At 52.0% G+C, this 26,679-nt stretch overlaps 1 protein-coding gene across 2 annotated transcripts; it reads left to right on the forward strand.

The window, feature by feature from the left end:
- On the forward strand, window positions 1-9,997 carry MRPL21 (mitochondrial ribosomal protein L21). 2 transcript variants are annotated; one of them, XM_043924501.1, is made up of 7 exons: window positions 1-152; window positions 3,949-4,006; window positions 5,909-5,994; window positions 6,605-6,768; window positions 8,346-8,398; window positions 8,744-8,847; window positions 9,880-9,997. In XM_043924501.1, exons 1-7 carry the CDS (start codon window positions 53-55, stop codon window positions 9,942-9,944), a joined length of 630 nt encoding a protein of 209 aa, XP_043780436.1. In that variant the 5' UTR covers window positions 1-52; the 3' UTR covers window positions 9,945-9,997. The 2 variants fall into 2 exon arrangements, with proteins under 2 accessions (XP_043780436.1, XP_043780426.1); XM_043924491.1 differs by lacking the exon at window positions 1-152 and adding an exon at window positions 1,324-1,521 and having other exon boundaries at window positions 3,949-4,019.
- Window positions 9,998-26,679: the final 16,682 nt, after the last annotated feature.

The raw sequence follows: 26,679 nt of genomic DNA on the forward strand, positions 1-26,679 counted from the left end.
GCACCAGGCTCGCACCACTTCCGCTTCCGCTCTCGGCAGAGGCTGCGGGAAGATGGCGGCGGCCATGGCGGCCTGGGCCCTGCCCGTCACCTTCGGGCGGCTGGCGTCTGCATGCAGCCGCAGCGTCCTGAGAGCTTCGGGACCCGGAGCCGGTGAGGCCCGCCCCACGGGGTGAACGGAGGAAGCTGGGCACACGGGGCGCCCTGCCACGGGTGTCTGCGTCCGACCGGTGTTAATCGCTTTTTTTGATGCGGTGATTATCGGTCGTGGAAACCCTGGGTTCAGACCCTGATTCCTTTAGTTAATAGCTTAAATACTGGTGATAGCTCTCCAACTTCCATATAGGCTCCATTTAAATTGGGGAGCAAACTGAGGCTAGAATGGTTCGGTAACTTGCCCTTGGCCATACAGCAGGGAAGTGGGAGAGGACTGAATCAGACAGCTTGGTCCGGCTCCAAAGCCTGTGCTTTAACCATCACTCCCCAGGCTGCAAGCCACTCTTTAAGCTTCCTTGCCCTCATCTGGAAAACGGTGGTGAATGTCCTTGCCCAGAGGTAACCAGCCCAGCAAAAGCTACACCCGTATTTTAGGCACTGGGTTGTCATGAAGTTCAGCAAGGTTTTGTTGGTCAAAAACACTATAAACCTCTCCTCAAAATGGTTGGAGTGTATATTCGTGTGAAGGAATGTTTATGTATATAAAGAAGTTTCCCGTTTTTTAGGTGTGATAATGATTTTGTGGTTATGTTTGTTTTTAAGATGCTTTGTCTTCATAAAAGTACACGGACAGTTGCTTTAAAATACACCACAGAGTTGGAGCAGAGGCACTGTGAATGAGTCAGGCTTGGCCATGAGTTGATGACTGTTGAGTCTAGGAAGAGATACAGGAGGACTCCCTGTTCTCTTGACTTTCATGTGCTTGTCATTTTCCATAATAAAATGTGGGTTTAAGTGGGCAGGGAAGTTTTTATAAAAGCGGTGGGACTGACTTTGTTCTACCAACATAAAGCTACCTCTAGAATGCTAGGCTCAATTCCCGACCCCCCGTTTTCAGAGAGAAACACGGGTGAAGTGAGCTGAGTAAAGAGAGGATGACCAAAATGGTGAACAGGCAGGATCTTGAAGAGTGACTGAAGAAAACAGGATGGACACCATCACAGTTCTCAGGGATTGAAAGGTGGCCCTGGGGGAGAGGAGGGTGCACATTTGTTCCCGGTGGGGTCGGAGCTAAGCTAAGGCCATAGGCAGGAATTACAGGGAAGCAGATCAGGTGCAGAAAGTTTCTGAGCTTTCACCAGTGAAATGGCTCTCAGGCGTGTATCTGACTCTTTGTGACCCCATGGATTGTAGCCCGCCAGGCTTCTCTGTGGGAGTTTTCGGGCAAGAATACCATAGTGGCTTGCCATTTCCTCCTCTAGGGGATCTTCCTGACCCAGGGACCGAACCCGAGTCTCCTGCATCTCCTGCACTGACAGGCAGATTCTTTACTACTGAGCCACCGGGCTTTCAAGAGAGGCGATTCGTGAGTTCCCAACTGTGGGGTGTTCCACAGGGGCTTCATTTGATGGCTTAGAAGAGATTTCATTCATTCATTCACCATTTATTGGGCATCCATCACAAGTCAAACTCTGGTCTAGGATGGCAAACGCATCAGTTATAATCATAAAACAGACCCCTGTTTTTACGGAACTCACATTCTGATGGGGGGAGGGGTTTGCAGAGAGATGAGCAATTTTACGAAGAAGCAAATTACGTAGTATGTTCGAAGCATAAGAAGAAGCAAATTACATAGCAGGTTTAAAGCTGGTAAGTCTTATGGAGAAAAATAAAGCACGAATTGGGAGGAAAGTGTTCAATTTTAAATAGGATGGTTGGGGAAGCCTTCTCTAGTGAGATGGTGTTTGAGTGGAGACCCAGAGGAAATAGGGGATTAGCCTAGGGGACCTCCTGGGGTCGGGGTTGTCCTGGGGAGGAGCAGTCAAGGCATAGGCGCTTGTACTTGGCATCTTCCAGGAATAGCCAGGCAACCCGAGTGGCCCGTGTGCAGGGAACAAGGGGAAGCTCATGAGGCAAGGCCCAGAGAGATGGGGTCACAATGCCCGCTGCCCTGCTGGCCACTGTGAAGACTACCTTTTTCTCAGAATGAAATGGGGCGCTCTTGGAGGGTTGCACTAAACAGTAACCTGATCTGTCCTCATACTTTGTTTTTCTGGTTTTGGGGGGATTTTTGGCCACACCACATGGTATGAGGGATCTTAGTTCCCTGACCAGGGATCGAACCCGTGCCCCCTGCAGTGGAAGCGTGAAGTCTTAGCCACTTGACCACCAGGGACCCACAGTTTTAACAGGATCCCTCTAGCTGCTGTGCAGAGAGAGAGGCAAGGGTGAGAGCAGGGTATCAGTTACAAGCCAGGTGGCTTGGGTGATTGAAGTGGTCAGAGCCTGGATGTCTCACAGAGAGGCCGGGGATTTGCCGACAGGTTGGTGGCTGAGGGGTGAGAGGGAAAAGTCAAAAATGACTGAGGTTTTTGGCCTGAGCAACTGGAAGGATGAAGTCACCATTGTGTGAGATGTGGAGGGGTGTGGGAGAAGCAGGCGAAAGGGGCAGATCAGGAGCAGATGCTAGGTTCTGAGATGGGTGACGACCGGGGGATGCTAGCAGGCAGGCCGGTGCCCGTCGTGTCCGAGTCCAGGCCACAGGCGTCCACCTGGGAGTCACCGGTGTGCAGGTGACGCTGAAATCCATTCAAGCAGATGCAATCCCAGAGGAAAGGCCATAAATAGAGACGAGGTAAGACCCAGGTTTTATGGCAACCCACTCCAGTCTTCTTGCCTGGAGAATCCCATGGACAGAGGAGCCTGACAGGCTGCAGTCCATGGGGCCACAAAGAGTCAGACACAACTGAGCACTAAACACAAAGACCCAGGTTTAGACCGCAAGCACGCCAAGATGGTGGAGGGGAAGAGAAACCAACTCAGGAGACCAGGAATTGGGGACAGCTGTAATGAGTGAGCTTTATGGCATATAAATTATAGCTCAGTTGAAAAAAACCAGTAGTAGTTATTGAGAGATCTGTCCTCTGCTTCTTGCACCCAAGTGCGGGGCATTTTGTTTCCAGGCCTTCTCAGTGGGCTGCGGGTGCCTCTGTCCCTAGGTGTGTTATCATCTGATGCTGTGTCCTGAGTCACCCAAACCCAGAAGCTTAAGATAACTTAACATGTACTATGTCACCCCATCACTGAGGGTCAGGATGCAGGTGGGGCTGAGCTGGCTCCCCGTCTCGTTAGATTCAAGTCAGGCTGTTTCAGGTTAAGAGTCAGCAGGGCTGGCAGAAGCTGCTTCCTGGCTTCCCCGGACAGGGAAGCCTGGCATGCTGCAGTCCACGGGGTTGCAGAGAGTCGGACATGACTGAGCCACTGACCTGAACTGGGAAGGTGGAATCCCAGGGGCCTCCCTGGGCTGCTGACAGCACAGTGGTCCTGCCTCAGAAAGGATGCCCAGCCAGCAGCTGCCCTCTGATTACCTACTCTCGGAGGTGCTGGCCTGCCACATGCTCTTTGTCACTGAAAGCCGCTCCCTTGGAGGCGGGAGCAGGATTCAGGGTGAGAACCCCAGAAGGGGTGTCCTGGAGGCTGCTCCCACACTTGGGTGCCAAACGGGGCCTCAGCTTGGTGGGCACTTGGCATCAAGGAATGAGTTAGCAGGTAGGTGATTCGGCTTCAGGCCCTTTTCGATGGTGCGATGAACGCCCCTTGACGCTTATGGTAATCACCAGTAGCTATGAGTGATGGTGTTTTAGTTTTCTTTCTAGATTTTTCTGTCGATGCATCGTGATGTGGTGGTTTGAGTCGGGTATCAGTCACAATAGCAGCACTTGTGCATTGAGCATCACGAGCGGCAGTCTGTATTTCATCCTGGTAACCACGTGTGTCTCTCTTGTTCCCTCAGCTTCCCTGTGGTCCGCTTCTCGGAGGTTCAGTTCGCAGAGCGCTTCATTTCCGCAAGGGTAATATCAAAATGTGGGTTTTGCTGACTCTCTTCCTTTCCTGTCTTCTAAAGTCAAAACTTTGAACATTTACGTTTTTAAGAATATGAATTTTAACTGTTTTGGTCATATTTTACTCAGACCCTAACATGTAGAAATAAAGACGGAACCTCAAGACTCCAAAGAGAATGGTGTTCTGGGCCTTGCATGGCTGTGTCTTTTTAAGGAAAATCTTTTAACTCCTAATTGGGAATTTCTAACCAGGAAGGTTGAATCACAGGACGGACTCTCTGGAGGGCCTTGCGTAATTTGAAAGAGCATGTTTAGTGTTAAAACTGTATGTTTAGATTAAAAAAAATAATAAAAACATAAATTAAAAAAAGTAAATTTAACAAAATCACACTTGAATAGGAATATACAGGGTCCCATACTAGCCCTTCCAGCCCGGGTCCTTGAGCAGGGTCATCCTTGGGCTTCGGTTCCTCTTCAAAAAGTGGAAGGAATATCAGTCTGCATCGCAATGGGTTTTCATGAGAGTCGAGTGAATTTCTGCATCCAGAGAGCTTGTTAGAAGGACTTGCCAAGGGGGAGGAGTAAAGGAGGGGTCGATTAGGAGATTGGATTACCAGGTACAAACTTACATATAGCATGAGGTCCCACTGTGTGACAGGCGGCACGGGGACACCGTGAGGTCCCTCTGTCTGGCCCAGGGAACGATATTCAGTATCCTGTGATCGATCATCAGGAAAGAAGAATCGTATATACGCATGTGTAACTGAGTCACTTTCCTGTACAGCAGAAACTGACAACGTTGTTTCTTCGATAAAGAAATTCCTTAAACAAGGAGCTTTGGTGAGCGCCTGGCACTCGGAAGCTCTCAGTACAGCCGCCTGCTCTCCCGCAGTGAGAGTCTCAGCAGCAGGGGACCCAGGGCCTGCTGCTTCCCTGAAGGAGCAGTGGCCTCCCAGCATGAGGCTGGAGGCGGAAACCCTAAGGGGCCGCTTTCGTGAACCCGGCTGATTTCCCCCAGCGCTGCTCTGAGCGGTCGCTGCTGCCCCGGCCGCCTCGCAGCTTTGCCCCTCGTCCTGGCTGGCTGCTGCTGGGCTGCCCGGGGCCCTGAGCCTCGGACACGGTGCACGGCCGGGACGCACAGCCTCACTCGGGGGCCAGCTGGCTCCAGCAGGGCCACCTGTGTGCGGCACCCCCGCTGTGGCAGTGCCGGGGTCCTGGGCCTGTGCTGGAAGCAGCACTTTCCCCAGCTCTCCAGGGTCTTCTGGCTGGTCGAGGGGTTCAGTTGACGTGAGACAGGTTAACAGGAGAAAATCAGACCCAAGGTTAATAACCTGTACACACGGGAGAGACCTGGGAGGAATGAGTCATTCTCCAGGACGACTGAAGCCCTCTGCAGAAACGGCTCCTTCAGCTAGACAAGAGAGGATGTTGAGGGTAGGGGTCTGGGAGCTCAAGTTGGGGGAGAAGGCAGTTCACGTGGAGGTGGAAAAGCAAGTGTTTGGTGGATCAATGTTTGCTGGGCCTGCAGAGACCGTGGGACGGGGAGCAGCCCCTGTCCTCTGGGCCCGCGTATTCCCGCATCCTTTCTGGTGACGCTGTCGCAGGACAGGCCCGCCATCTCCAGGCAGCTGTGTGCAGACCCAGGCCTGCCTGCCTGCCTCCTGCCAGAGTTTCTTCCTAAGTCTTGGGCCTTGATTGTTTTCAGCTTGAAGTAATCCACACACCTAAGAGACATTTGGGGGGCAGGTTTTGCTCCCCCACGACTGGGGCTACTGCCCCGCCAGCCACTCGGGTGTCGGAGACATGCTGGGTCCTTGTCCTTTCTGGTGTACGGAGCACAGCCGTGGCTCACAGCTCTGGAACCGTCTTTTCACGTGTGTGTGACCTGCATGCAAAAACATATTTTTACAGATACGTTCCTAAAACCTCACTGAGTTCACCACCTTGGACAGAAGTTGTTCTGCCAGACCCCGTGGAGGAGGCCAGACACCACGCAGGTAAGGGGGGCAGAAGCAAGGGGGTGGGGTGGCCTCCTAGCTATGGAAGAAGGGCATCACGTTTCTATGTGCCCGAGACGGGCCGATGTGGGCCCTCTGGTTCACAGGATGCAGCACGGCAGGAACGCTCAAGTTCACTTAACACCAGAATTCAGAACCCTCGTTCGCTTAGCAAACCCTCCTGGGGCACCAGCTGAGTTGCAGGCAGCTGACACGGGTGGCGGCAGGGCTCAGTCCAGCCCAGTCTCCCCGCTGTTGGTAGAAATGTGGGTGTTCAGGGAAAGAGAACAAGGTGCACGCTCATCGGTTGAAGCGGCCGCAGCGTGGGTGCTGGGAGACCGTCCGGGTGTCGGGAGGAGGGCAGCGTGCCCGCCACCGCCCAGCGCTGGGAGGCAGTGAGGGTCCTCAGTTTCCAAAACCTGGAAATCCATAGCAACGCGTGGACCCTTCCTGGTTTTAGATCCGGCTGACGGCGGTGGTAGGAGAGCAGGGAGGAGCCCCCGGCACGCGCCCTGCCACCAGTCCACGGATGCTCAGGGTCACGCGGCTGTGGGGGGCGTCGGGCACGCGAGGGGCAGAGCTGTGACCCTGACCGCCCTTCTCCCCGCAGAGGTTGTGGAGAAGGTGAACGAGCTCATCGCCAGGGGCCAGTACGGCAGGCTCTTCGCCGTGGTGCACTTTGCCAGCCACCAGTGGAAGGTCACCTCTGAAGACCTGATTCTAATTGAGAACAAGTTAGACATTGCCTGCGGAGAGAGGATTCGGCTGGAGAAGGTGAGAGCGTGGGCTTCTTGGTGTATCTGGGACTCGGTCCCTGCTCCCCGGGGTCGGCTCTGATGAAGAAGCCCGGCGCCCTTCCTGGGACGTGGCAGGCTGGCTGGGCGGGCGTGGGGGAGCCTGGGGGCAAGGGGAGGTGCCCCCGCAGGTGGCCCTGACCCGGCAGGGTCCCTCCCCGACGGAGACAGTCAGCACGTTTCCCCAAGGAGGAGTGTCTCACACACACTCCCCTGACGTGTGTGAGGTGTGGCGGCCGCTGCTGTCCTAGACAGGGAGCGATGGTCTCGAGCCGGCTCCCCGGACGCTGGTCGTGGTCTGTGCTCTGCTTAGCCGTGTGCGTCTGCTTCCACTTAGGATCCTGTTTGCTGTGTTCAGGCGCCTGCTTGGTTTTTGCCTGTTCTACTGTAGGTGAACTGTGAGATCTCTGCACCAGATCCTGTTTCTAGGACATAATGAACTGTTGACATGATGTAATATGACAAATGATTTTCTTTATACTTAAAACTCCTCCTTTTCCCCGATGTCTGGAAGAGCTGAAACCCCAGTGACCTTGGAGAAGGTCCACAAATAAAGGGCTGATGGAGACCGCCAAAAAAAAAAAAAAAAACTCCTCCTTTGTGATCATAGATTCTCGGTGTATTTACACCGAGCGCAGCATTACGCTCCCGTTTCTCAGCTGGCCCTGCCACAGCCTGTGGTCTGAGCAGGACCGCTTGACTCAGAGCTGAACGAGGGTGCTGCGGGGACACCTGCGGCCAGCACAGCGCCTTCTCTGTGGGGACGCCCGGGGCTCCATCACGAGCTCATGGACAAGAGCATGTTTACTTCTTACGTCTAAAATCGGACACTTCAGAAGTGTATTTGTAAGGGTTTCTTGAAAGACGTTATTTTGAAACATTTCACACTAACAAAAGCATAGGAAGCCCCAGCCTGTAAAGATGATTTTCATAACATAGGAAGCCCAGCCACAGAGACCACGTCAGGCTGAGAGTGAGTGAAGCAAGGTTCTCTGTCGTTGCCTAACATACATAGTCCATGGATGTTGTTACAAAATAGGCTCTGTCTTTCGACATTTAGGTTTAGCGTGATCGAATTTTCTTCTGACCTGTAAACTTCCAGACGAGTCTCCCAGCGTCTAATAAGACCCCTGCACTCAGGTCACGAAACCGTCGCATCTGAGGCCTCTCCTGACCACGTGGCTTCCCTCCCGCTGCCTGGGGCGGGGCGGGGTTTTGCAGTCATTGAAAGAACACCCTTGAACCTAAATCTTCACAGAATCTGCAGGACTGTCAACTGCTTAAAGGCCCCCACCGTCTGGTTTCTGCATTTTTCCCTGTATGTTTATACTTCAGTGAGAAGGTTTCAGTCCGTTTCCGGCGGAGATGATCTGCTGACTGGATGTGCCACCAGGTCCCACGTCCGCCTGTGCCAGTCAGACGGGCCTGTGCCCCGAGGGAGACGGCAGAGCAAGTGTGCGAGCCCGTCTCCCTGTCCAGCCTGTCTCCGTCTCAGTGTCCCAGCGACTGTGTTCTGTGGCTGTGTTATCTGTTGGTGACGCGCCTGTTTGGTTCCAGGTCCTGCTGGTTGGGGCCGACGACTTCACGCTCCTCGGCAGACCCCTGCTCGGGTAACGTGCGCTCGGGGGCCGGGCAGGGGGGCGGGCGGAGGCTCCGTCACACCCGGTCAGCCCCAAGCTCGGCGCGCGGATGCTGCGGTCCGTGGGTGCTTAATGCCCCACGTGCAGAGCGTCCCGACCTCTGCACCTCTGGCCTGTTACTGCCTCACTGCAGTTTGGCCCTTTTAGGACTGGCTGTGAGACGACCCTGTTCCTCACCGTGTAGTGTCTGTGGTTGGGGGGGTGGACGTTGATAACCAGCAGAAAAGGAAGGCTTATTTTAGAAGTTCTCACGTGTAAAGTACCAGGAAAATGGAGAAATAAGAAGGTGCCTCACTGCTCATTCCCGTCTTCTAGAAAGGACCTTGTCCGAGTAGAAGCCACGGTCATCGAAAAGACAGAATCGTGGCCAAGAGTCAACATGAGATTTCAGAGAAGGAAAAACTACAAAAGGAAGAGAAGTAAGTTGGGGAAAGCGGAGCTGCCGCGCTCCCGTCCTCCGGGTGTTGCCCCGAGTCCTGCCCTCTGCGGCGCCCGGGGACCAGTGGGACCAGCGGGTGGGCGCGGCCCTGCCCTGGCTCTGACCAGGGGTGGCCCTGGGAGGCGCGGCCGGGACCATCAGCGGCTGCTGAGACCCCACAGCACATCCGGCGTCCCCCCGGGAAATGGACAAGCAGGCAGAGGATGCCCTGTCGGTAGATGTTGCCCAGAGCGCCAGGAGTGCCCACCTCCACCCAGGGGGACTGTCTTAGAGGGTGAGGGCGAGACCGCCCCATACAGCCCAGAGGTGGGCGGAGTTCAGCTTTGTTCTGCCGGGCACACACGCATCCACACGTGTGGACACGCGCATGCACGATGGCACTTTTCTACAAGAGGAGTGGGACAGGCAGAATCACAACAGCTTACATAGAATTTTCTTTGTGTCTTCACCTATTCACATGGGCGTTTTCAGAGTGTTAGGCCGTACACGTGATCTGGAGATGGTTTCGCGTGTACGGGAGGGAGTGTGTAGGTTACACGCAGACACTGCGCCATCTAGTGTGAGGGGCTTGAGCATCCTTGGGTGCTGGAATCCTTAGGAGCCCAGCCCCTACAGATGTGCATCGGTCCGGTCCTCAGTCACAGGTGGCAAAACGCACCGGAAGCGTAGCTTCCACTTTCCTGGAGTCAGGTCATTAGGAAAGCTCTCCTCCAGGAGCCTCGGGTCACCAGATGCCACCCCCACCTCACTGTGCCATGCGGGGGTCTCCAGGCATGTGGAGGGGCGAAGCCAGGAGCCGCGACAAGGGCTCCCGGGGTGTCGCAGCCCCTGCTGCATCTGACGGGGCTTGGGGAGTCGGTGAGGCGGGCGGTCTGCGTGCCCCTGGGACACGCCAGGCGGGACCTCGCTGAGTCTGACCCCTGCAGGCCGAGCGGGCAGTGGCTAGTCTCACAGTAGCTCGTTCACAGCGTCGGGGTCTGCGCTGACACCCCGGCCCTTTTCTCTCTCTCAGTCATCGTGAACCCGCAGACTGTCCTCCGGATAAACACCATTGAGATTGCTCCCTGTCTGTGTTGATCGTCCAGCTGATATTTATAGAAATATAAAAATAAATCTGTTTTCTGAGGAGACCAGGTTTCTATGTTTTGCTGTAGAAAACTCTGATACGAAAAGCTGAATCCTGTTGTGGGTGGGTCTAGACTGAGCGCCCTGACTGAGAGCTTGTTCTTAGTAAGCAACAGCCTCCCTGAGCCAGAGGCCAGGAATTCAGGAAGAATCACAAGCGCAGCCCTCCTGGGGCTGGAGCCCCGACGCTTGTGTAAAGACAGGCTGGCGCTACTGGCCGCCCTCCCCCCTACACAGGGGCGTGATGTGGGGCACAGCCAGGGCCAGGAGCTGACCGCGAGAAACACGATCCGGGTTCTGCTTCTGAGCGAGATGAACAAAGTGCCATCTCCAGGTAATCCAATGACTGATGGTTTGCTTTTCTGAGAAGCCGGGATTCAAACCAGGGGTCTGGGCGCTGAGCCTCCACCCTCGTCCTTAGGCTCCGCTGGGTCCAGCAGGGAAGGAGGGTCGCGGTGCTGGTGGGCAGGCGGCCTGGGCGGGCGGGCGGCAGTCCTGGAGCCCCAGGGCAGCAGCCACAGCGCGTTCTGGGAACGGGACGTGAAGGACGCAGCAGAGCAGCCAGGGCAGTTCCGGACTTGGTCTTGTCAGTGGCCTTTCAGGATCCCGGGAGGGTGGGGCTGCCCAGGCCGGTTGGGGGCAGGTCAGGCAGGCAGCTCACCCCGTGCAAAGGGAGGGGTCCCGAACCGGAGTGGCCAGGGCGGAGGGCAGTTGGAAGGACCTGGGGAGGGGGCTCCCAGACAGGCCAGACCCCTGGTTCTGGGTCCTTCACAGATGCCGGGCTTTCCTCCAAAAGTTAGGACTTTCAAGCAGCACAAAAAGCCTTTTTATCAAACGTAGTTAATACTTTATTCTGCAAGATTGCTTTGCAAATCCATGGGGGGTCATCCCTGTGAGGAGGGGTAGGGGGTTGAGAAAGGCTGAGGCCCGTCCTCGGGACCTCCCCCTCCTCCCTGCCCCACTTCAGGTAATGGTCACCCGCGGGCCCTGGGGGACGCGGCACTGCCCTGCTGCAGTGCCATCCCCGTCCAGCAGGGGGCAGCAGTCCTGTGCGTGGAGATCCCGGATTCTGGCTGTCGGTTCCGGCTGCCATCCTGGAGGGGCGGGGATCCACCTCGGCGTGCAGAGCTGTCCCTCTGACCCCACCACCTCAGGACCTGGGATGACTCTCCACACACCGTAGCTCATAGATCTTTCAGACTTCTCTGAGGGTCACAGCTCTGGATCCTGGGGCCTGGCTCTCCCAGTCCTCCGGGCCAGCCTGGCACCCTCTCCTGTGGAGGACTCTGGCCGACCGTAACTGCCCAGCCAGCCCTCGGCCGGTTTGGGATCTAGAACAAGGCAAAGCCGCTGTGCTCTGGGCAGCTGGTGCTGTTCTTACAGAGCGCTGACTCCGGCGATGCGCTGGTGAAAGTTTACTCCTTTTAAAAACCAGGCTAGGCACCCTTCACAATAGCCAGAGGGCAGAAGTGACTCCCATCCATCCAGACATGGATAAACAAATGTGGCCCATGCTTACAATGGAATATTAGTGAAGTGAAGTCACTCAGTCATGTCCGACTCTTTACAACCCCATGGACTGTAGCCTACCAGGGTCCTCTGTCCATGGGGTTTTCCAGGCAAGAATACTGGAGTGGGTTGCCATCTCCTCCAATGCAGTATTACTTCTAACAATGGAATATTATTCAGCAATAAAAAGGAATGGTGGGGCTTCCCTGGTCAGAGACCTAAGATCCTATAAGCCGCACAGCACGGCCAAAGAAAGGAACGGGGTTCTGATACACATTACCGGACAGACGACCTTGAGGACACCGCTGAGTGAAAGAAGCCAGACACAAAAGGACACACTGCATGATTCTACTTGGACATCACTGTGCCAACAGAGGTCTATATAGTCAAAACTGTTTCTCCAGCCACGCACGGATGTGAGAGCTGGGCCATAAAGAAGGCTGAGTGCCGAAGAATACATACTTTAAATTGTGGTGCTGGAAAAGACTCTTGAGAGTCCCTTGGACAGCAAGGAAATCAAACTAGTCAATCCTAAAGGAAATCAGTCCTGAATATTCATTGGAAGGACTGATGCTGAAGCTGAAGCTCCAATACTTTGGCCACCTGATGCGAAGAACTGACTCATTGGAAAAGACCCTGATGCTGGGAAAGATTGAGAGCAGGAGGAGAAGGGGACGACAGAGGATGAGATGGTTGGACGGCATCACTGACTCGATGGACATGAATTGGAGCAAACTCCAGGAGAGAGTGAAGGACAGGGAAGCCTGACATGCTGCAGTCCACTCAGTCACAAAGAGTCAGACATGACTTAGCAACAACAGCTTATGTGAAATACCCAGAATAGGCAGATTCAGAGACAGAAATTGAGGTCACCAGGGGCTGGGCGAGAGGGGAACACAGGATTATTGCTTCAAGGACACCGAGTTTCTGCCTGAGGTAATAAGAAAGTCCGGAAGTAGATAGTTTCATGGTTACACAACATCGTGAATGTCATTAATGGTGATGAATTGTCAGTTAAAAGTGGTTAAGTTGGTAAATTGTGTGTTACTGTATATATTTCACCACAATTCTTTCAAAATAGGAAGAAAAAAAAACTAGGTTAATGAGTCACTTCACTTGAGTTAAAAAAAAAAGGAGCAAAAATTGGATCCCTGTGACTTTGATGACTAAGCTCTTATACTCTCAATGGTGACTGGACACTGTGGCCTTGGGTCACCTGAGGCTGGCAGGAGGCTCCGGCCACACCACCCTGACTACCTATCAGGGCAGTGTCTCTGTTCCCTTTCTGACAGGGACACTTTGCTGTTCGGTCAGCAGCAGGGGAGGCTACGCCCTCCAGGACTCTTGCCTGGAGAATCCCATGGGCAGAGGAGCCTGGTGGGTTACAGCCCACGGGGTCACAGAGTCTGAGTGCCTGGCGTCTTCACTTCGCTCTCTTCAGCAGTAGGGGCTCCACCCTGCCCTCCGAGCACTGGCTTGCCTCGCTCCCCACCACCCCCCGCCGTTAACCCAGCCACCCACCCGCCGGCCTCACCTTGACCCTGCCCGCCTGCCCCTCCGTCCTCTGCCCCAGCTCGTCCACCAGCCCGCGGGGCTCACCGTCTCAGGGCCAGGTGCGGCTAAGACCACTGGCTCCCGAGAACCTCCCCGCGGGTCCCAGCGTGTCCCATGGGATAGCGGGGGTGAGAGTGTAAGGAGGGCATGAAAGGGGGTGACGCGGGTGACGGGGGCGCGGGACAGCCGAGGGGCCGGGCACGAAGGCTCTAGCAGACTCAGCCCGTCCCCGCCCAGCGGGCCTGGCTGCTGCTGCAGCGCGTCCCGAGCTCAGAGGGGCTATTTCAGCAGGTCCCTCCCCGGTCACTGTCTCCGCTCCCCGTCTTGTACCTGGTGTCAGCACAGGTCTGGCTCTGTCCCGGGTTTCTCCCCCTCCCACCCCAGACCGCCGGCTCTAGAGTGGGGAGGCATCTGTTTTGTTCACTGAGGGACGCCCAGCATCCACTCCCACTCCTGACCTGAGACGGGGTGGAGGGAAACGCAGCGGTGTCTCCATCAGAAGCCCTGGTTCCACGCAGCTGCTGACGGGGGCACTGAAGTGGCTCCTTCTGTCTGTGGGGTCCCAGGCTGGGCTCCGGACAGTGCGGAGACCGGCATGGTGGCTGGGGGAGGAGGGGGCTGGGGGCAGCCCACCCAGTGGTGTCGGGGAGGCTGCTGGCCCAGTGGTTTGATGGAAGAGTTGGAGCTCTTGGTGTCTGGCGGGGCCACCATCAGACAGAGCTGACGAACATTCAAGATGTGAATGGCTGGGAATTCCTGGGTGGCCCGGTAAGTGGAAGTCTGTGCTTCCGCTCCAGGGGGACACAGGTTCAATCCCTGGTGGGGAAACTAAGATCCTTCATGCCTCACAATGAAGCCAAAAAAATAATAATTTTTTTTTAATTGGAGGATCATTGCTTTACAACGTCGTGTTGGTTCCTGCCACACAACCGCATGAATTAGCCATAAAGATGTTTGTGTTCCCGCCTCCTGCAACGTCTCCCCCAACCACCCTCCCGCCTCTCTAGGTTGTCACAGGGCACCAGGTTGAGCTCTCTCAAAAATTTTTTAAAAAAATAAAATGATGTAAATTACATCGCAGTGCCAGGTGGAGGGCTGTGGGGGGAGGGGGTTGCTGCTCTGGTTCCTGAAGGTGAGGAGCCCAGGAACCTCGGGTTCCTGGGGCCACTTCCTCTTGAGTCGGAACACAAACCCGCAGGGCCCGGCTCTCGGAGATAAGGGTGGCACACCCAGCCGCCGGGTGCCCTTTGACCCACTTCCTTGGAGGCACAGCGGCAGCCATGGGGGAAGACAGAGCCGCCATCTGGTCCTCTTCCTTCCCTCCTCCCAGAGACCAGTCATGCCCTAGAGCCCGGGCCACGCTCCCAGGCCTCCACGTGTGAAACAGAGTTACGACACCCCTCCTGCCCTACCCCAGGCTCTGAGAGCGCCCAGGGCTGGCAGAGCCGTCAGCAGGTTGCCTGGATCAATCGCAGGGGGACGAAGCATGTCATGAAAGCTTGCCCGGGCCACGCTCCCAGGCCTCCACGTGTGGAACAGAGTTACGACACCCCTCCTGCCCTACCCCAGGCTCTGAGAGCGCCCAGGGCTGGCAGAGCCGTCAGCAGGTTGCCCTGGATCAATCGCAGGGGGACGAAGCATGTCATGAAAGCTTGTGCTCAAGTGGAATTACCTGGAGTGGGGCCTGCCTGCAGCCAGCAGGCCAAAGCAGAAATTCTGAAAGGGGCAGGGCGGGGGGAGACGCAGCCCCTGCCCCCAGGAGACTCGTGTCCAGACCCTGACGGTGGTGACGTTTGCTGAGCTGCTCTGGGCTCAGGACCAGGCACGGGTGCTGGTCCATCTACGCCTCCAACAGCCCCGCAGCGTGGGCACCGTCATTTCTCAACACACACACGGAGAAAGTCAACCACGGAGGACGATGGCAGTCTCAACGCCGGCTGCACCGCAGAGTCGTCTGGTGTTATTTGTCAGCAGAGACTCTGCCACCCCACCACAGCAAATCAACCCCTCCCTCCAGGGCTCCGCACAGCGGGGTTCTATTTCCCGCTCGCAGAAAACCTAGTGCAGGTTGGGCGACACCTCTAACTTATGTCAGGATCCCGGAACAGGTGGGGTGTGGGGAGGTATTGTTTCCCACCAGCCCCCCAACCGCCAGATACTAGAGTCCTCCTATGGACCCCCGGGGGCTGTGCTGGGCACCCCGGCATCAACTGCGTAAGTGGTTGGCACAGAACAGACACAGTAATTTGGGGAGCACTAAGACCAAGCAGCAGCAGAATCAGGAAGCCGGGACCGAGGCTGGCCAGGAGGGAGCACCCCCAAAGGAGGATCAGGAAGCCTTCATGCCACTGACGTGACACCACCCAAGAAATAAAAGGTGCAAAGCTCCCCGAGCTCCAGAGGCGGGAGGACGCGCCAGTGTCCTCGGAAGTGTCCACCTCATGGCCACTGCAGAAAGGAAGAGAGTTTGCAGAGACAGCCAGAGAGATGGCCATACTGGAAACTAGACTTACAGAAGGAACTCTTAGGGCTTCCCTGGCAGTCATGGCAAGGAGCACCAATTCCATCCCCCACCAGCAGGGCCAAGATCTCTTTGTGGAAACTAAAGGTGGGCTTTTAGGCAAATGTACGGTGACATCTGTTTAGGGAGCATCTGAATAAAATGCTGAGTCTCATGCCAGACGAGGCACAGCTTGGGGCCCCAGCGAGGTATTCAGGTGGGACCCAGAGGCTCCCAGCTCCTGGTGAAGCTGGGCCTGCCTACGCGGAGGACTTGCAGTGCATGCCTGCTGGTCATCTAGGCCTGGGTGTGTGCAGGCAGGGATGGAAGGATATCTGGCCTCTCTGTTCAAGTTGTGAAACCAAGAGCTGTGGGCAGGTGAGCTGGCCTCTCTGCCAAGTCTTCTGAACTCTGCTCACGGCCTTGCAGGTGAGAAGACAAAAGATTTATGAGGTTCTTAGACTGCAGCCAGTGCCCTGGGGCATTGCTCCCTATGCCAGGGTGTCAGGGCCCAAGTGTCCTCCAATCACCCGAGAGCCAAGTTCAAGGCCTCTGGCTCCTCAAGAGGAAGCGGCATGCCAATTCCTCGGGGAATTCCAGTCTGGGGGCATTGAGGCCCGCCACAGCCCACGCCTGGGAGGGAGCCTGAGCACATCACCAGGGGGGGTGTGGACAAGGGAGCCCAGTCAGACACCTGGCTAAAAGGATGATGGGTGGCCACGACGGGCTGGACTGTATGCTCCCAAAATGTGTATGTTGAACTCCTAACTTCAGAACGTGACTTTGGGCCTTTCCTGGGGGTCCGACAGCTGAGACTCAGATCCCAATGCAGGAGGACCAGGCTTGATCCCTGGTCAGGGAACTAGATTCTCATGCCACAACTAAACATCCTCCAAGTCGCAACGAAGACCAGGGGCAGCCAAATAAATAAATATTAAAAAGAAAAAAGAATGAGGTTTGTTTGGAGGCAGGCCATTTGCAGATGGAATTCGCTTCCCAGGTGGCGCTAATGGTAAAGAACCTGCTTGCCACTGCAGGGGACGCAAGAGACCCGGGTTCAGTCCCTGGTCAGGAAGATCCTATGGAAGAGGGCATGGCAACCCACTCCAGTGTTCTTGCCTGGAGAATCCCATGGACAGAGGCGCCTGGCGGGTACAGTCCAAAGAGTCACAAAAAGTCAGACATGACTGAGTGACTAACACTTTAGATAAGATGAGGTCACCCTGGGGACAGCAAGGAGATCAAACCAGTCAAACCTAAAGGAAATCAAGGCTGAATAGTCATTGGAAGGACTGATGCTGAAGCTGAAGCTCCAATACTTTGACCACCTGATGTGCAGAGCCGACTCCTTGGAAAAGACCCTGATGCTGGGAAAGACTGAAGGCGGAAGGAGAAGGGGACAACAGAGGATGAGATAGCTGGATGGCATCACCAACTCAATGGACATGAGTTTGAGTAAACTCTGGGAGTTGGTGATGGACAGGGAGGCCTGGCGAGCTACAGTCCATGGGGTTGCAAAGAGTTGGACATGACTGAGCAACTGAACTGAACTGATGTGCCTTTGTGGGTTTTTTTGTTTGTTTTGAGGGGAGGGGGTGTTTCTGTTCTTAAGCAACAAAACTGTCCCTGTTTTACAAATGTAGTCTTTACAGGACCAGAAGGGTGGCTCCCGAAATCCTTCTGCCACTCCCAAGGCCTTCCGTGTTTATCTTCAAAGGCTTGTAAATATTAAACAAAGGGGAAACTAAGTCATCCTAGGAAGAACTTGCCTATGTTTTTGAGATGAAAATGTCCTCTCCGGTCTTCTCAGGAACTCATGGGCTTCCCTGGTGGCAAAGAACCAGGGAAGAACCCGCCTGCCAGTGCAGGAGATGCAGCTTCCATCCCTGGGTTGGGAAGATCCGCTGGAGGAGGGCATGGCAACCCACTGCAGTATTCTTGCCTGGGAAATCCAATGGACAGAGGAGCTTGGTGGGCTACAGTCCAGGGGGGTCACAAAGAGTGGGACACGACTGAACGACTAAACGCGCGCACAAAGATCAGGCATCTTGGGACTTCCCACTGATCCAGCAGTTAGGAATCCCAGCTTCTACCACAGGGGCACAGGTTTGATCCCTGAGTGGGGAAATAAGATCCCACAAGCCGCCCGGTGAGGCGAAAAAAAAAGAAGTGAAATTCTATGCCTCTGAGAATACAATGCCAAGGTAGAAAGTAAACGACCAAATGCACAGAGAAAAAACGTAAAAGGCCTGTGAGGAGAAGCAACACCTCTCTGATTCTCTGCTCCGCCACACCCTCACATGGCTGTACACTCAGGATCACACACCTGGCCACCGACACACCTGGTCACTGAGCAGTCCTCAGACTCAGGACACCAGCTGGGGGTCCGACAGCTGAATTCCGACGCCACCAGCCTGGGGAGACCCCAGACCCAGTCCCACGAGACAGCCGCACTTCAGAGCCCAAGGCCAGTGCAGGGCTTCTGTGCTTCTGACCAACAGCAATAAACTGGAGTTATTCATAACTCTGTCCTCAGAGTCCACAGTTCACTGGCAAAGCTCACAGAACGCAGGGAAACAGTTTCCTTATTAAACAACTCACTTATTGCACAGATATTGTGTATGCACATGCTCAGTCACTTATGTCGTGTCTGACTCTTTGCAACCCCATGGATTGTAGCCCACCAGGCCCCTCTGTCCATGGGATTTCCCAGGCAAGAATACTGGAGTGGGTTAACATTTCCTACTCCAGGCGATTGAACCCACGTCTCCTGCATTGGCAGGCAGATTCTTTACTGCTGGACCACCAGGGAAGTCCAAAACTGCATTTCTGTGCCCCAAATCTCAAGTCGTGCCCAGACACACCCAGACCACTTTGGGTCCCAGCCTATACTGACTACTATGGCTTATGGGTCTCGAGCCTCAGTTTCCACCTCTGAGAAGTGGAGAGGACCTGGCAGGTGAGGTTGCCGGGAGGTCAGTTTGTAGGTGGACTGCCTAGTGGCCCACAGCAGGTGTGGGGGAGGTTCTGCATCTCCCTGCCCTTCTCTCCTCCTCTGCAAGGTGTCTGACTCTGCCTCAAGCCCAGCTAAGCCCGCTCCATCGCTTCCTCCATCCAGTGCTTGCTACAGGCCATGGGCTGTGCCAGGCACTTTGCATGCGCTTTCACATTGGGAAAACTAACACAGGGAAACCTTATTAAAAATGGATTCAGGAGGCCACAGGGGGGAGCTCTCACCACTTGACCCCAATTCAGATTCTGGGCAGGAAGTGACACTGCTTACTAACTCCAGGCCTTGGAACAAAGATTTTCTCCTCGCCTGGCAACAGCTCAGCCAATGAGAGACTGTCATAACTTAGCCAATGAAAACACACTACACTTCCAGCCCCCAGTTTCCTCCAATGGGCTTTTTGTTTACAACAGTTCTTCCCAACGCCCCCTTGTCCTCTATAAAAGACTTTCCTCTCCTCTGGTCTGGACTTGTTTGTGGTTTGCCATAGCCCAGTGACTGTATTGCAATTCTTTGCTGCTCTTGAATAAACCTGTTTGCTGGTAAAATAAATAAATAAATACCTGGCTATTTTATTGGTTTAGGTTAACAATAAAATCCCCAAAATAACCCCATTGTCTTAGGGCTATCCAGAGAAACAGAACCAATAGGATACATATAGAGAAAGAGATTTATTATGAGAGACTGGCTCACACTATTATGGAAGCTGTCTTGCAAGCTGGCAACCCAGAAGAGTATAATTCTAGTTGAGAACCGGGTACATTAGTCGCTCAGTCATGTCTGACTCTTTGTGACCCCATGGACTGTGTAGCCCACCAGGCTCCTCTGTCCATGGGATTTTCCATGCAAGAATACTGGAGTGGGTTGCCATTTCCTTATCCAGGGGATCTTCCCGACCCAGGGATTGAACCCTGGTCTCCTGCATTGCAGGCAGATTCCTTTCTGTCTGAGCCCCCAGAGAAGCCCCAAGAATCAGGGGAGCCAATGATATAAGTCCCAATCCAAAGGTAAAAACCAGGAGCACTGAAGTCCAAGGACAGAGAATGGGTGTTCCCACTCAAGCAGAGAGCAGATTTGCCCTTCCTTTGCCTTTTTGTTCAATTCAGGCCCTCTCTAGAGTGGATGATGCTGCCTCATTGATCGGGGTTAGGCCACCTTCTTTATTCACCGTGTGATTCAAACACTAATCTCTCCTGGAAACACCCTCACAGGCACACCCAGAAACAATGTTTCACCAGCATCCCTCAGCCTGGTCAAGTTGACAGATAAAACTAACCATCACACCCATGTAATTCTCACAATAATCTTACAAGGCAGGCTTTTATTATCCTCTAATTATCAATACAAATAAGGAAATTGAAGCTGGGAGAAGTGAGGAAACACAGCCAAGGCCACACTGCTAGTGTGGGCACTAGCTGAGGCACCTGGACTTGAGGCCAGTGGCCTAGGGCCCAAGCCTCGCTGGGGAGGTTTGTCCCGGCAGGGGAGGAAAAAATGCTTTCCTCTGCCCATCTTAAGTTCTCCTGCTGGGGCCCTGTAAGTGAGATGGACCCAAGGCAGGTTAATAAGAAAAAAGGCAGGGACTTCTCTGGTGGTTCAGTGGTTAGGACTCCGTGCTCCCACTACAGGGGTTCAATCCCTGGTCAGGGAACTAAGATCCAATATGCTGTGCGGTGTGGCCAGAAACATAAGAACAAGAAGAAAAAAGCAAAAAGAAGTTTATTAGGTGGACTGCCTAGTGGCCCACAGCAAGTGTGGGCATCTCATATGGACACAAGGGAGCATCAGTGATGAGTAACCCATTGGTGTGGTTAGAACTTGACCTTAAATACTATCTAAGCTTAAAGCCAAAGGAAAGAGTATTTGGGCTTTTGGGTGGGTGAATACAAATTGTAAGAAGGTGACTGGGGAAAGAATGAAAATCGAGGATTGTTTAGTGAGGCTTGCTCTGCAGGTTTAAGTTTTATCTTCTCCATTGATGAGAGTTTCTAGGAGGGTTTCTCCTAGATGGGAGAGGGATATTCTTTAGAAAAATAAATTGCCTTCATAAATAAAAATTTCTGGAGTTCCCTGATGGTTCAGTGACTAGGTACTTTGACTGCATGGAGTACCGGTTTGATCCCCAGTTGGGGAACTAAGATCCTGAAAGCTAAGCAGTGTGGTATAAAATAACATAAATTTCCTTTACAAAAGGAAAACCTGTGCCCTGTCTTTAGAGTTTTTTAGAGCTTTTCCTGTGTCTGATGGTTCTCAATGGCTTTTGCTATTCAGTCGCTCAGTTGTGTCCGACTCTCTGCGACCCCATGGACTGTCCTTCACCATCTCCCAGAGCTTGCTCAAACTCATGTCCATTGAGTCGGTGATGCCATCCAATCATCTCATCCTCTGTCGTCCCCTTCTCCCCCTGTTTTCAATCTTTCCTGGCATCAGGGTCTTTTCCAACATGTCAGCTGTTTGCATCACGTGGCCAAAGGATTGGAGCTTTAGCTTCTAGGTCAAAATAACTCAAAGGCCCAATAGGCCTAGGTTGTGGTGGCTTGTCTCATGCCCCCAAGCCTGCTTCTCCCCTCCACCTGCCCCCAGAATTGCTCTCAGCCTCTCGGAGGACCCTATACCTGGAGGCCCAGACTCCATCAGAGAAGCCTCTTACGTTCCAAAAAGCTGATCCAAGGTTTTTATTTCGCCATCCTTGGGGCAGACATCTTCAGAATTCTGTAGGGTGGGCTCTTGGTGCCATCACAGCCTGCTCTGGGTGGGACCCTACCAAGGTACAGAGTACCCTCAGGGCCAACGGAAGAAGCGATCCCATCAGAGGTTAATGCTTGTTGCTTTCAGAGCCACAAAAGTACCTCTCCAAAACAGCCAGCCTTATTCCAAGCAGAGACATCTGAACCACACTTGGGGAGTTTGCTTCATTTTATTTGTTCATTCATTTATTCATTCATGCCGTGTGGCATGCGGAATCCCAGTTCCCTGACCGGGGATCAGACCTGTGCCCCCTGCATCCAAAGCTTGGAGTCTTAACCATTGGACTGCCAGGAAAGTCCCAGGATTCCATTTTAAGTAAGGTTTCCCTTTATTGGTTTTCACAACTAGTTGTTACATATATATATGTACTTAATTGCTCCATCAAGTCCAACTCTTTTATGACCCCATGGACTATAGCCTGCCAGGTTCCTCTGTCCATAAGAATTCCAAGGAAAGAATATTGGAGTGGGTTGCCATTTCCTCCTCCAGGGGATCTTCCTGATCCAGGGACCAAACCGGCATCTCCAGCATTGGCAAGTAGATTCTTTACCGGCTGACCCATCAGGGAAGCCCCAATTACTTGTCAGCTATCCCCCAATTAAGTTTTTTTTGTAATTCAGTAACTAAACCACGTTTCAAAAAAATTTAGTAAAATGGCAAACGGTATTGAAATAACATAAACTTAGGGGGAAGGGAGAGTGGAGTCTGGTGGCTCAGATGAGGAAGAATCTGCCTGCAATGCAGGAGACCTCGGTTCAATCCCTGGGTCAGGAAGATCCCCTGGGGAAGGGAATGGCAACCCACTCTAGTATTCTAGCCCGAAGAATCCCATGGACAGAGGAGCCTGGCGGGCTACAGTCCATGGGGTTGCAACGAGTCAGACATGACTGAGCAGACACGCACACAACCTTGGACACAGAAGTTCCCTTTCCAGGAGTTATTTTATCAAGTAAACAGCGATAAGGATCTTACCTTCATTCAGCTCTTCAGTATTATTAAACTCCAAATGAAATCCTATTCCACACGGTTACCTAGCAGGCCCTACGTGACCTGGCCGTCTTCATACCTGTGACCTCCCACCACCTGCAGCCACACTGGTCTCGCTTCTCCTCACTCCATCCAGGTCTTCATGCAATGTCACCTGCTTACAGTGGGCTTCCCAGCCACCCGATCAAAATCCTCTCTCCACCCCCCACAGGTGCCAAGACACAGTATAACGTCTGGAAAAGGGAAAGAAGCTGACACATACTTCACAGCACATGGCAGAATAAAATCCAAATGGATCCAAGTTTTAAATGTAAAACTTGAAACCATAAAAGTACTAGAAGAGAATATAGCAAATCTTCTTTATGATCCTAGAGTAGGGACAATTTTTTTAAGTCCACATTCAGAAGCCGTAAGAGGATAATAAATGTATAGAAAAAAATCCTCTTTAAAAAAATCAGTCAAAAGATAAACTGTTTAGCAAATCAAAACCAAAATGAGAGAATCCTTCATGCCCATGAGGATGGCTATAATCAAAACTACAGGTAATAACAAGTATTGCTGAGGACATGGAGAAAGTGGAAACTTCATATACTGCTGATGGGAGTATAAAATGGTGCATAGCCCAAAAGTGGGAAGAAGCCAAATATCCATCACCAGATGAATGGATTTTTAAAACGTGGTATAGCCATACAGTGAAACAGTATTCAGTCATAGAAAAGAATTAAATACTGACATACTACCACACAGATGAACCTCAAAAACACTATATGCTCAGTGAAAGAAGCTGTCCCCAAAGCCTACACAAAGTACAATTCCACGCATGTGAAATGTCCAGATCAGGCAAATCCATACAGATCTGAAGTAGATTGCTGCTGCCGCTAAGTCGCTTCAGTCATGTCTGACTCTGTGTGACCCCATAGACGGCAGCCCACCAGGCTCCCCCGTCCCTGGGATTCTCCAGGCAAGAACACTGGAGTGGGTTGCCATTTCCTTCTCCAATGCATGAAAATGAAAAGTGAAAGTGAAGTCACTCAGTCGTGCCCGACTCTTAGCGACCCCCTGGACTGTAGCCCACCAGGCTCCTCTGTCCATGGGATTTTCCAGGCAAGAGTACTGGAGTGGGGTGCCATTGCCTTCTCTGGAAGTAGATTAGTGGTTGCTTAAGCCTGAGAGAGATGGGGTCAGTGGGAATGACTGCTAATTGTAGGAGGTTTCTTTGGGGAATAATGCAAATTTCCAAAACTGATCATGGTGATCATTGCACAACTCTGTAAATATACTAAGAACCACTGAGAATACATTTCAGATGGATGAACTATATCTTACATGTGAACTATATATATGTAACATATATATCTTACATTTTATTTATGTATTTGGCTATACTGTGTGGCTTATGGGATCTCAGTTTCCCAGTCAGAGACTGAACCCAGTCCACAAAAGTGAAAGCCTGTAATCCTAACCACTAGGCCACCAGGGAACTGCTGTGAATTATATTTTGATAATGCTGTGGGGTTTTTAAATGATTTTTTATTGAAGGATAATTGCTTTGTAGAATCTTGCTGTTTTCTGTCCAGCCTCAGCACGAGTCAGCCACAGGTGTACATATACCCGCTCCCTTCTGAACCTCCCCCATCTCCTCCCCACCCCACCCTCCAGGCTGGCACAGAGCCCCTGTTTCAGTTTCCTGAGCCACACAGCAGGCTCCCGGCGGCTGTCTATTTTACATAAGGTCATGTGAGTTTCCACATTACTCTTTCCCTACACCTCACCCGCTCCTCCCCTCTCCCCATGTCCATAAGTCTATCCTCTATGTCTGTTTCTCCATTGTTGCCCTGAAAATAAACCCTTCAGTACCATTTTTCTAGATTCCGTGTATACGCCTTAGAATACAATATTTATCTTTCTCTTTCTGACTCACTTCACTCTGTGTAAGTGCTGGGTTCATCCAATATAATGCTGTTTTTTAAAAGACACACTTGGGGTGGGGGGGGCGAGGGGTGGGCAGGGGCTTCCCTGGTAGCTCGGCGGTAAAGAATCTGCCTGCCCATGCAGGAGACATGGCTTCCATCCCTGGTCTGGGAAGATCCCACTTGTCTCTGAGCAACCAAGCCCAAGGACCACTACTACTAAGGCTGTGCCCTACAGCCCGGGAGCCACAACGGCCGACCCACATCCTCAGCTACGGAAGCCTGTGCACCCTAGAGCCTGCTCCGCAGAGAAGCCACTGCAAGGAGAAGCCCACACACCGCAACTGGAGAGTAGCCCCCACTCGCCACAACTAGAGGAAAAGCCCACACAGCAACAGAGGCCCAGCACGGCCCAAAAAAAGTACAGAAATATATTTTTTAAAAATTATTTTTAAGACACACTGGTGCTCACTGTTGCAGAGTTTGCAAGATCTCTTCTTGTTATTCTTCCTACTCTGGCAGTTAATGCTGCCCAAGACTCCACAGATCTGGTTGCAAAATTAAGAGCTTTTCATAATGAGGCTCAAGTTAACCCAGAAGGCAAAAATCTACAATGGATTGGTCTTGACTTGGTCAACGGTAAACCCCACAACAACACACAAGCAGGGGTGTTTGAATCAACCATGGTTGAAGTTAACAGTCTGAAGTTTGCAACTGAAGCTGCAATTACCATTCTTTGAGTTGATGATCTTATTAAATTACACCCAGAAAGCAAAGACATAAGCAGGGAGGTTCTGAAGATGCTGTTCACTCTGGAGCCCCTGATGACTGATCTCTTTTATTTCTAATAATGTTAGATGCAGTTTTCTTTTACCTCGAGTATTACACATTTAAAGTACAACAGGCTGTCAAAAAAAAAAAAAAAACACTGGTGAAGGCATGAGAAATAATTTTACATCTCAACTTGACAGGGCACAGGAGGCCCTGAAACTTGGTCAAACATTATTCTAGGTCTGTGAAGGCGTTTCTTGATGACACTGACATTTGAATCAGTAGACTAAGGAAAGCAGACTGCTCACCCTAAATTTGGGTGGGCCTCATCTAACCAGTTGAGGGCTTGAATAGAAAAGGCTGGTCTCCCCCTGAGTAAGAGGCAGCTCTGCCTTGGAAGGTTTTCATCCTGCCTTCAGACTCAAACTGAAACACTGGCTCTCCCTGGGTCTTGAGGCTGCTGGCCTGCAGATGGGAACTACACCACCAGCTCACCAACTTGAAGACCACAAATCATAATTAGGTGAGTCGATTCTTTTTAATTTTATGGAAGTACAGTTGATTACAATGTTGTGTTCATTTCTTCTGAATAGCGATGTAACTCAGTCTCTTTTTTCATATTCTTTTTCATTATGGTTTGTCATGGAATTTTGAATGTAGTTCCCAATGCTATACACTATAAGCTTATTTATTCACCCCATATATAATAGCTTGCCTCTGCTAATCCCAAACTCCCATCCCTTCCCTCCCTGGCCCCCCACCCCCTTGGCAACCACAAGTCTATTTTCTATACGTGTGAGTCTGTTTTCTAGGCCCATACATTTGTCTCATATTTTAGATTCCACATATAAGTGAGACCATATGGTCTTTTTCTTTCTCTTTCTGACTTACTGAAAATGACAATCTCCAGGTCCACCCATGTCGCTGCAAATGGCATTATTCCATTCTTTTTATGGCCGAGTAGTATTCCATCGTGTATGTATCATATTTTTATCCTTTCATCTGTCAGTGACATTTAGGCTGTTTCCATGTCTTGCCTACTGTAAACAGTACTGCTATGAACAGAGGGGCACATGTATCTTTTCCAATGATAGTTTTGGCTGGGTATATGCTCAGGAGTGAAATTGCTGGATCATATGCCAACTCTATTTTTAGTTTTTTGAGGAACCTCTGTATTGTTTTTCTATAGTGGTGAGCCAATTCCTTACAATTATTATTTTATACTATATATAAAATTACATGTATATATACATAATCTCCTACATCCGTCTGCTTCTCTGGAGAACCCTGACGAACAGAGCAGGCAAACAGTAACATGCATCAAGTGTGCTCACACAAGGCCTTGACCCAGCAACCACAGTTCTGAAAATCCACGCTATGGACTGACTTCCACGTGGAAGAACTGACCTTTGTACAGTTATTCAGTGCTACAACATTATACAGCAAAGACAGGAAACACCCAAATGTCACAGAGCACAAATATACTGCGGTAAAATAAATGTTATGAGAGAACACTGTGTACCCTGTAATCACACACAAATAAAGTTAAACAGGAAGCTCTGTCCTGTGAGGACAGGAAAATAGCACCAAGACATATAAGTAAATTTTTTTAATCTATTAAAGGCAAAAGGGCTATAGCAAGCTTCATTTTACACCAGTAAGGAGGGAAATATACATACAACTCATTTTTGCTTGTAT

This window comes from Cervus elaphus, chromosome 2 (assembly GCF_910594005.1).
Source record: "Cervus elaphus chromosome 2, mCerEla1.1, whole genome shotgun sequence".
In the NCBI taxonomy this organism is placed as follows: Eukaryota; Metazoa; Chordata; class Mammalia; order Artiodactyla; family Cervidae; genus Cervus; species Cervus elaphus.

What these genes read in the sequence shown, in the direction of transcription:
- MRPL21 (XM_043924491.1), top strand. Translation starts at nt 1,339, where the DNA reads ATGGATTGTAGCCCGCCAGGCTTCTCTGTGGGAGTTTTCGGGCAAGAA. An exon ending in AGAGGATTCGGCTGGAGAAG is followed by an intron (nt 6,769 to 8,345) that starts GTGAGAGCGTGG and finishes GTTTGGTTCCAG; the next exon opens with GTCCTGCTGGTTGGGGCCGA. An exon ending in AAACTACAAAAGGAAGAGAA is followed by an intron (nt 8,848 to 9,879) that starts GTAAGTTGGGGA and finishes TCTCTCTCTCAG; the next exon opens with TCATCGTGAACCCGCAGACT.